This window comes from Myiozetetes cayanensis, unplaced genomic scaffold (genome assembly GCF_022539395.1).
Source record: "Myiozetetes cayanensis isolate MyiCay16 unplaced genomic scaffold, myiCay2020 scf15, whole genome shotgun sequence".
Classification (NCBI taxonomy): Eukaryota; Metazoa; Chordata; class Aves; order Passeriformes; family Tyrannidae; genus Myiozetetes; species Myiozetetes cayanensis.
Window position 1 is genome coordinate 16,629,699 of NW_026087159.1, and position 10,078 is coordinate 16,639,776.

A 10,078-nucleotide genomic window follows, 5' to 3' on the forward strand; every position below is an offset into this window, starting at 1 on the left:
CCCAGGGGCTTTTCTGGTTAAGATGCCATCACTGAGAAGAGAGTGTGGAGGAATGAGCAGACAAGGACACCATCCCTGGGGCTGAGGAAGCAGGAACTCAGAGTCACTGGTTCCAGGTGACAAATGGACTGTGGGATATTTCTGTGAGAGCCCATAATGGGTGTGCTGCTTTCAGGGGGAGTCCAGTTAAATTTCTTCCCTGTGACCATTGCAGGGCTGTGTTTTGGATTTGTGCTGAACACAGGGTTGATAATCACAGAGTCACAGAATGGGCTGAGTTGGAAGGGACCCCCAAGGATCATCCAGTCCAAACCTTAGCCCTGCACAGGACCATCCCCAAGGCTCACACCATGAGCCTGAGAGGATCATCCAAACACTTCTTGAGGTCTGTCAGCCTTGGTGCTCTGCCCACTGCCCTGGGGAGCCTGTTCAGTGCCCAACCACCCTCTGGGGGAAGAACCTTTTTCCAAGATCCAGCCTAACCCTACCCTGACACAACTCCAGGCCATTCCCTCAGTCCTGTCCCTGGTCCCCCCAGAGCAGAGCTCAGGGCCTGCCCCTCCTCTGCCCCTGCCCAGGAAGTTGTGACTGCAGTGAGGTCTCTCCTCAGTCTCCTCTTCTCCTGCTGAACACACCAAGTGCCCTCAGTGTCCTCACACACCTTCCCCTCCAGGCCCTTCCCCATCTTGGTTGCCCTCCTTTGGACACTCTCCAATGGCTCAATCTCTCCCTTCCATTGTGTCCCCCCAAACTGCCCCAATCTTGCAGGTGAGGCCGCCCCAGGGCAGAGCAGAGCGGGACAATCCCCTCCCTGATGCCCCAGCACAGGCTTGGCCCTCCTGGCTGCCAGGGCACTGCTGACTCAGGGCCAACTGGCACCCACCAGCACCCCCAGGGCCCTTTCCCGGCACTGCTTCCCAGCCTCTCATTCCCAGTGTGTCCATCGAGCTGGGGTTGCCCCATCCCAGGGCAGGATCCAGCCCTTCCCCCTGTTGAACTTCCCATGGTTGGGGATTCCCAGCCCTGGGATCTGTCCAGGTCTCTGCAGGGCCTTCCTGCCTTGCAGGGGCTCAGCAGCTCCTCCCAGTTTTGGGTCACCTGCAAACTTGCTCAGTGTCCCTTCCAGTGCTGTGTCCAAGTCGTTGATGGAGATGTTGGAGAGCACAGGGCCCAAGATGGAGCCCTGTGGAACCCCAGCAGGGACAGGTCACAGTCTGATGTCACCCCTGTCACTGTTACAGGGTCCCTTTGGTTCCATGAGCCCCACATGTCATAATAGCCCCTTTGATTCCATGAGATTCCACAGTGTCCCTGGGTTCCTTTGGTTCCTTGAGTCCCTGCAGTGTCCCAGCAGCCCCTTCATTCCTTTGTGCCACTGGAGACACCCCATAATCCTGTCCTGGCTTGTCCATGGCTACTTAGCCTTCTGAAAAGTTGGGAAGGGGTTCAGCAGCAGTGATCCCCATCCTGCTGGCTCTGCTTCCCAGCCTGACCAGCATGGTCAGTGCAGGGTCAGCCCAGGGTGCCACAGCCCCTCCCTCTGCAGAGCAGCCCCTCCAGCTCAGGGCCCTGCAGGGATCCCAGGCTGGGATCTGCAAGTGCCCAAGGCAGCCTGGACACACTGCCCTGGGCAAAGGGATGTGCCAGGAGAAGAGCAAGGCAGCATTTCTGTGCTTGCACAGAGGAATCTATGGCACAGAGAAAGCTCTTTCTGCAGCCCCCCTGGGGACAGGCTGCTCTGTCCCTGGGCCAGGACTCTGTGCTGGGCTGGGCAGAGGGGCTGGCACTGAGGGGCACAGTCAGGCTGTGCTGGGCATCTCCTGCAGATGACACCAGGGCTCCTGCAGTCGCCCTGAGCTCCATTTGCTGCTGCCATGCTGAGTGTCCAGCGCCTGAACTGATGGGGATGCTGAGACTCCTCTCTGTGCCCCAGGAGCTGCTGTGCCCTTCAGAGGGGCTGGGGTTGTGGGGGGAGTGCCCAGAGCTCTGCAGTTCCCTGGGGTGGGCACTGGTGAGGGGCCAGAGCAGACTTGGCTGCTCCACCACTGACCTCTAGAATGAAATCACTTCTAATTTTCTCCTGAAGTATCATAGGAATAGTCAGAAAGACAAACTGTGAAAATTTTCCTGGTGGACTTTTACCCTCTTTGTAACCTCAAGACCCATCACTCCCCAAAAGTGCTGCCCTACCGATTGAAAATAATACACTGTTCTCATTCCAAGCCAGGAAAAGGCACAAACCCAGAACTCCAGACTCTTATTTGTCTTCCAATGTCAACCCCAGCCCCAAACCTGTATTACAAGTATGAAAAGCCAAGCTTTAATTCTGACCCACCCCAAAAAGCTCTTCTCCTTATCATGAACTGTCAGCAGAACAACAAACCTGCCAAAGTTCTGCCCAATCCCCACCCTGAGCTCTAAAGCCCAAGGCCTGACCATGAAGCACCCCCACAGCCCTTGGGAGCATGGCAAGGATCTGCAGGGCCCAGAGCAGGCCCAAGGGGTTGGCAGAGCAATGGGAGGTGACCTGGATCTGCTCAGCTCTGCAGGGACCCCCAGCAGAAGGGCCTGGGCTCTCTCAGGGATGTCCTGGGGCACAGGGGCTCAGCATCCAAGCCAAGAAGGCCAAGTGCACATGGCAGCAGCCAGAGCTGGGGGACAGCAGAGCCATCAGGGAGGGCCCAGAAATGCTGCTGGGAGGGGGGTGGGAAAGCAGGAGGGGTGTGTGCAGCCTGCAAGGCCAGAGGAGCAGCAGGGCCAGGGGAGCACAGCCTGCAGCAGAGATGGCCAAGGGCTCTGGCAGGGCTGCAAGGCCCAAAGGCACCCAGGCCTTTGTGCCCTTGGCTCTGGCAGCTGCCTCTGCCACTCAGGCCACCACAAGCAACTTTCCTGGCAGCTTCTGCTCTTGGTTTCTACCTCACCCCTCCCTGAGCAGCCTGGGGCTGGGCCTGGTTCTGCCTCCCCCTCCCATCCCACTGCCCCCTAAACAGCCCTGAGCCCCCCTGGAGGGACAGGGCCTGGGGCTCAGCCTTGGCCTTTGTGCTCCCCAAAACCAAGGCAGGCTTTGCTCAGCATTGCAGAGCCCTGCCCAGAGCCTTTGTCTGCCTGCAAGGATCTGCTCGAAGGAGTCCCTGGGGAGGCTTTGTCAGTGCCTGCCCTCAGTGGGGCCCAGCAATGCTTCAAAGGAATGGGAGTTTGGTTTCTGACGTCTTGAGCAGCTTCTTCAATCTTCTCTGAGAACCTCAGGATGATGGACTTGTCTCTAAACACGCTGTGGGGCTCATTAAAATACAGAAAAATTATTTTCCTTCTTTTAATTATCTTGATATTTTCAAGTCTTCAACAACTAATTAGTGTTGTTTTGTAGTTTAGCTAAGGAGAAAGATTTTAAAGTGGGCGTCAAAAAAAATATGTTTTTTCTTTGAATGGGAATGATTTTCACAGAGCCTTGGGATGCAAGAGTGTCAGGGTGCAAATGATTTGGACACAAAGATAAGGGGGCAACAGAAATTAGTAGCATTTTATTTTTGACCAACTTTACAGTTATCAAGTGATTCAACAGCATTTGCTACAACTTTAACAGTGACTGAATTTTAGATTCAAGATAACAACACTCACACCACAGTCAATTCACACCCACACCCAGGCAGAGATGTGTGGACACATCAAGATCTGTTAAAAGGTCCCTCTCCAAATTTCTCCCTGTTGTCAGAGAAACACCCCCACACATCCCTTTGTCTTTCCCACCAGGCAAGGGTCACAGCTGGAGGAGTGTTTATTGAGGGGGATCAGAATTGTCCTGGGCATCAGCGACGCTCTTTGCAGTGTTGCAAACTGGAGGGTTCCCGAGCTCCGAGAGGCTGCGAGAGGTGTCCCACTGAGAGGGAGGTGCTGGGGAGCTCCCAGGGCCTCCCTCAGCACCGCTGGCTGTGGGCTCACAAGGGCACCGGCTTTAGTTATCTGCTGAATTTCCATTCTCAGTAACGACTGGAGTTTCCAAAATATTTGGGAATTGTATCCAAACTGTTCCATTTGGGTTATGTTTCAGGTAGAGAATGTTTCAAGGCTTTCATGGAGTGACTCATTATCCTGTGTTCCCCAGCTCTTACACCACCCTAAGTCAGCTGGATGGTTTATTGCCAATGTGTCCCAAGGGTCGGCACCTCCAATGCAATAGAAATGAACAACAACTTTACTAAAACAAAGAACCATCAAGAATAAAGCAAGGATCCTGCACTTACAGAGAAAGCATCCCTCCAATGTTTCTGTCCCCTCTGGCTGCTGAGGTGGCAGCGCAGGCCCAAGGCCTGTTTCTGCTCTGCTCTCATAATACCTAAAAAATGGTCAGAGAATACAAACAATGCAAGCTCTCTCTGGTGAGTTACTGCTGGTGTCAAGGTGCTCTTTTTAATGCTGAATTCTGCTAAACCCAAAATGCTTCATGAAACTTCCAAAATATCACCTTCTTTTTGAAGCAGAATTGGACAGATAAGCTGCTCCCTGGCCTGGAAATATGTCTGGCAGCCAAACCCTTTCTAACTATAAAAGCCCCGTCCAACTTTCATGTGGCAGATTCTTCCCCAGACTTCCTTGAAGTGTGTGGAGCTTCTCCCATGAAGCAGGGACAGCTCTTCATGGTCACTGCCCAGGGGTTAAGTGAAAGAGAGGGAACTACCCTCTGTCGTTTTGGGGCGAGTTACCTCAATCTCTACTTCAGGATTGTTTATTTTTGCTGCCCTTGATCCAATTGCTTTAATAGAATGACTGATAGACTGCACTGTCCAATCTTACACTATATTGCTAGGAGCTTTTGGCTTTTATACTGTATAGTAAAGAATTCTCTTTAAGGTCTTTCATCTGTTCACTTGTCTGATCAATTCTCTGTTCATTTCTAATAATAAATTGTACATTTTATAGAAATAGTTCTGATTTGCCATCACTAAAACCTTCAGGAAAGGGGGTTTTATTAACACCTCTATAATTCCTTCAATTTAAACCACAATCTGAGCCTGAGGTTGGATCCAGCCACAGCCAGGCTCCTCTCTAAGAAGGAATTTAGAAAGCAAGGAAGTTCTTTCTGCTCCTCGTAGCTCAATGAGAGGTTTCTCTAAGAAACTTTGTCTAAGTCTACTACAGCTTGTCTGGGGAGATGGGGACGTTCACTCAGGGAGGTTCGAGACAGGACCGTGGGTTGAACCAGAATGAACACTTTATTGAAACGGCTTCCCTCTCATGCAGGGCCAGCAGGGAATCTTCCAGAAGGATGGGTGTGGGTATAACAAATATGGAAAGGGAAGGAGGGGCTTGCCCAAAGCAGGCAACCAGGGGAGGGGTTACAATCACATATGGGCAAAGAGGGAAGGGTCTTGAACCATAAAAGAGACAATTACATTACAGCATTTTTTAGCCAATGGGTGAACAGGGAGAAAGAGACTAACAACTTACTTAGGGATTCCTATAAGGATTAGTACAGTATAAGAACTTTACATTAACAATACTAGAATTGAATTAACAAGGTCTTTAGTTTTTGAATGTCCTTAGTAGATCTGAACAACATCTTCATTCTCAGTTGACTCCTTCAAGGTCTCCACAAATCTTCTGTAATGTTCTTCCTCTTCCTCTTCATGTCCATCTCCCACATAGAGCAAGCTGGAAACTAAACTGTCATTTGGGGTTATCCCAGATCTATTTGATTTCAGAAATTATTCAACACATGTTCCACCTCCTCCAGCCAACCCCAGGAGATCAACCCCCTCAGCAGCTGCAAGGGCGGGGTGTTCATGTGCCCACTGCCATCTCCCAGAAGCCATTATCCCACTCCTGCCGAGAAGATGGGGAAGATGAGTATCTACCTCACAGCATCTGCTGCTGCAAGAAGAGTGTGTCCCAAGTGATGTCCTCAGCCTTCTCAGAGGGGACGTCAGATCCACTCCAGGGCCGGTCCCAGCCCTTCCCAAGCCGGACCCGGCACCAGCTCCAACTCTTCCTTTGGAAACAAACAACAAATTCACGAAAAGAGATGACAAACAAAAAGTGGAAACGAGAAAGAAAGGTCAAATGTTAACATTCTGTCAGGGTTCTGAGGAAGGCCCAACCCCTCCATGCAAAAGAAAACCCCCTCTCCTTCAGCTAAGGCAAACCTATGCCTTCTCCCTGCCCTGCTGCACTGCCCCAAAGAAAGGGTCCCAAGCCAAGGCAGCCCAAGCCTCTCCTCGCCTGCAGCCCAAAGCAGCTGGTGCCCAGGTTCTGCAGCCCCACCTTTGCTCCCCCCACAGGGGTTTGTTTCTGTCAGGCTGGTGTCCCCAGTCCAGCCCCTGCCCAGGGCAGGGCGAGTGGCAGAGCCAGGCTCCCCTTTCACAGCCACCCCAGAGCACCCGTCCACCCCCTGCCAGGAAGCAGCTTGGCAGCAGCTGAAGAACAAAGCACGTTCCCCAGAGGCCAGCAAAGGGGGGAACCCTCGGTGCCCAGCCAGGCTGTGCAATGCCCACGCCTGGGAGCACCCCTGGGTGTGGACTTATCTGCAAAGGGGCTGTGGAGCACGGCTTGGAGGAATGGGCCACAATCAAAGGCCATCATCTTCAGCTCGCCGGCGTCCAAGAGCTTGTCATCCTTGGTGCCGTCATTCATGTCTCCAGCAGCAGGCCCACCCGGCACAGCTTCTCCAGAGGCCCCTTCTCCTTCCCTGTGGGCGAGACCAGGCTGTCAGCGTTCTGCCAAGGGCCCCAGCTGTCTGTGAGGTGGGACGAGCAAAGCCAGGTTAGATGGTGGCCACCAGCGCCTGGGAGACCAGCCAGGCTCTGCAGCCCAGCTCCAGCACAAAGAGGGGCGTGTTCCCAGGGGATGATTCCCCCCAGTGCTATGTGCAGGACAAAAAAGTTTGGTTTTCTTTGCTTCTTGTTGCCAAGAGATGTGTGGAGGTGTTACTTGCCAGGCCCCTGGATCAAACTGAGCACGTGGATCTCTCCCGTCTCCTAGGGCAGCTGAACGCCCTGCACCCAAGGATGGCAGAATAGGTCTTCCAACGATGGCCTGTCTGAGGGGCGGATGGACAAACACCCCCTGATAAGGTGCTGGCACCCTGGGGGGAGAAACCAGAAATGGCCGGTCAGTTGGAGAAGGATCCTGTCCCCTTTGTCCCGCTGTCCACGTGCCCAGGCTGTGCTGGCTGTGCTCAGAGCTGTGCCCACACTTCCCGATCCATGCTCCATTTTGGAGGAGAGCAGGATGGCAGGACACAAGCCACCTCCTCCAGCCAACCCTGGGACAGAAACAGCTTCAAGAGAGGGATCCTCGTGAGCCCCCTGCCCTCTCCCAACACCGGTATTGCCCCCCGGCCACAAAGATTGGTATCCACCTTGAGAGACCCATCGTGGGAACGGGAGCTGGCCCCAGATGGTGCTCCTGCCTTTCCAGAAAGGGTGCTCCCCGCAGACCATCTGGTAGAGCAGGATGCCCAGGGACCAGATCGTTGCCGCCTCGCCGTGGTAGCTTCTGAGCCAGATCCACTCTGGCGGGCTGTACGACGGTGTTCCTACGGAATACAGACGGAGTTCAGCAGGTGGGTGCTGCCTGCTCCCAGAGCCTCGCCCCAGCATCCCTGGGAATGTGGGGCCTGCCCCAGAGGCACACGGTGTGACCCACTGCCTTCTCGCCGGCACCTGACTCGTTTCCAAACTCTGGCTTGTAGAAGGAGCCGCTGGTGTCCAAGAGGGCAGCAAAAGCCCTGGGAAGGCCCAACCATTCCATGCAAGGGAAAGACCCACCCAGTGGTGGGGAAAAGCCATGCCTTCTCCCTGCCCCACTGCACTGCCCCCAACAAGTAATCATAAGGCAAGGCAAACAAGGCGAGTGGAGCAGCCCAAGCCCTTCCTCACCTGCACCCCAAGCCAGCTTGTTCACAGGTTCTGACCCCCTTCTCTGCTGCCCTCAGGGGTGTTTTTGTCAGGCTGGCTTCCCCTTGCCCCAGACCCAGCCTGGGACAGGGCAGGTGGCACAGGCTGTCGGCAAGGCCAGGGCCTGTCTCACAATAACCCCCCAGCCCCATCCAAAAGCAATTTGGCTGAAGAACTAATCCTTGTTCCCCCTCAGCAAAAGGGACAATCTGCGGTGCCACACCCGGCCACGGCCACGCGATGCCCGGGACCAGGAGCATCCCCTGCCCGTGGGCTCACCTGCAAACTGTGTGTAGGCCGTGTCCTGAAGGAACGTGCCACATCCAAAGTCAATGAGCTTCGCCTCGCCGGTGGCCAGGTCGAGGATGATGTTCTGGGGCTTGATGTCCCGGTGCAGGACGCCACAGCTGCTGCAGTGCCGCACGGCCTTCAGCACCTGGCGGAACAGCCCCCACGCCATCTCCTCCGGCAGGAACCTCCATGCCGTGATTAAGTGAGAGAGGTCCTGAGAGCACTCCGGACGTTCCATCACCAACAAGAAACTGTTGGGGAGCTCGAACCACTCCAGGAGCTGGATGACCCCACGAAACCCATTGGACACCTTGTCCAGCAGCACGATCTCCAGGGGTGCCCGGGTGCCGTCAGGCTGCGGGAGGAGCACGATGTCGTCAGTGGGGCCAATGCCGTGCCTGTCTGCCTGCTGCCCCTCCGCCAGCCCTGCATGCTCCCCGCCCCCGCTGACCCCATGCCCACTGTCCCTCCGGGTGTCCCGGCGGCTTCCACCCTCCCGGGCCTCGGCTCGTCCCCGCCTGTCACGCCCCGCTTTCTCCCGCCGGCCCCGCTCACTCACCAGCTCGCCCCACTGCTGGATGCCATCCCGGGACACGCATTTGATGGCCACCTGCAAGGCAAGGGCAACGGCGGGTTGAGCTCGCCGCCCGTCCCACTCTCTTCCTCCTCCTCCTCCTCCGTCTCCTCCCCCCCACTCACCGGGGCTCCGTCCGCCAGGCGGGTCCCCGCGTAGACGCGGCCGAAGCCGCCGCTGCCCAGCAGCGAACCCACCCGGTACCGCTTCTGCAGGGGCTCCTTCGCCTTCCGTGCGGGCGAGACGTGGCCGTCAGCGTTCGGCCCGGGCCCGGCACGGCCCCGAGCGCCCTCAGCCGCCCTGGGCCGGGCTGCCCCCACCCGCAGCGGGCACCGGGCGGCCTGGCTGCCGGCGGCCGGGCTGCCGAGCGGGCGGAGCTCTGCCCGGGAAGCCGCACTAGGAGGCGGCGGCGCCGCGACGCCTGTGTCCCCCGCCGGCCCCGGGAGGGGCAGACGGAGCCAAGGGGCGGCCACGCCGAGCCCGGCCCAGACCCAGCCGCAGAGGAGCGCCCAGCAGCGCCGCAGCCGCCCCGCCGGCAGCCGGCCCAGGGCCACACCGCGCCGGGCCGCCCGGGGGCGGGGACGGGGACGGGGACGGGGCAGCCCCGCCCGGGAGAGGGGGCCGGCCGGGGGCATGGCCCGGGCCGGCAAGGGGAGGGGACACCGGGAACAGGACAGGGACACCGGGAGAGGCACACTAGGAACAGGGCAGGGACACCGGGAGAGGGAGAGGAGGAAGAAGAGCAAACAGAAGAGAGAGTAGATCGCTCGAGTCGCTGCTGCTGCCGCCGCTGCTGCCGCTGCTGCTGCCGCCGCTGCTGCTGATGCCGAAGCGCTGGGGCCGTTTGTCCGTTTGTCCGTTTGTCCGTCCCCCGTTGGCCCCCGCGCGCCCCGGGGGCAGCCCCGGCCGCTCCGCTCGGAATCAGCCCCGGCCGGAGTCACGGAGCTCCCCTTCCTCCCGCACCCACGCCAAGACCACAGGCTTTTTTAGCTGCTTCCCTTTATTCTCACTTCTTTGGTGGCAATCTTGCAACCTGTTGCAACTGCTCGCCGTCCCCCGCACCCCATCCCGCCCGCTCGGCCCACGCTGCTGTCGCTTCCTCCCAGGCCAGCCGCTGTCTGAACTTGGTCCTGAAGTTTGGGAAGGTGTTTGCTCAGTGAGGAGCTGCAGCACGTGCGGCCAGCACCAGTCAGAGCCAGCCGCGGGGGAGGGCAGAGCAGGATGATGGGGAGGGCAAATGCAGCCCTATCGTGTCAGCGCTGCTCCCCGACCACACCAGGGCTGTTCCTGTTTCCCTGCCCGGTCAGAGGGGAAAATTGGC

At 57.2% G+C, this 10,078-nt stretch overlaps 1 protein-coding gene across 1 annotated transcript; it reads right to left on the reverse strand.

Annotated features, from left to right (window-relative positions):
- Positions 1-6,613: 6,613 nt before the first annotated feature.
- On the reverse strand, positions 6,614-9,824 carry LOC126637541 (serine/threonine-protein kinase pim-1-like). The gene is made up of 6 exons (XM_050310889.1): positions 9,820-9,824; positions 8,883-9,453; positions 8,743-8,793; positions 8,172-8,538; positions 7,355-7,531; positions 6,614-7,078 (listed from the first exon to the last, which is right to left on the reverse strand). Exons 1-6 carry the CDS (start codon positions 9,822-9,824, stop codon positions 6,972-6,974), a joined length of 1,278 nt encoding a protein of 425 aa, XP_050166846.1. The 3' UTR covers positions 6,614-6,971.
- Between the last annotated feature and the right edge of the window lie 254 nt (positions 9,825-10,078).

Coding starts and splice junctions, on each gene's coding strand:
- LOC126637541 (XM_050310889.1), bottom strand. Junction 7,532..8,171: donor GGCCTACACACAGTTTGCAG/GTGAGCCCACGG, acceptor TGTATTCCGTAG/GAACACCGTCGTACAGCCCG. Junction 7,079..7,354: donor CCCACGATGGGTCTCTCAAG/GTGGATACCAAT, acceptor TTCTCCCCCCAG/GGTGCCAGCACCTTATCAGG.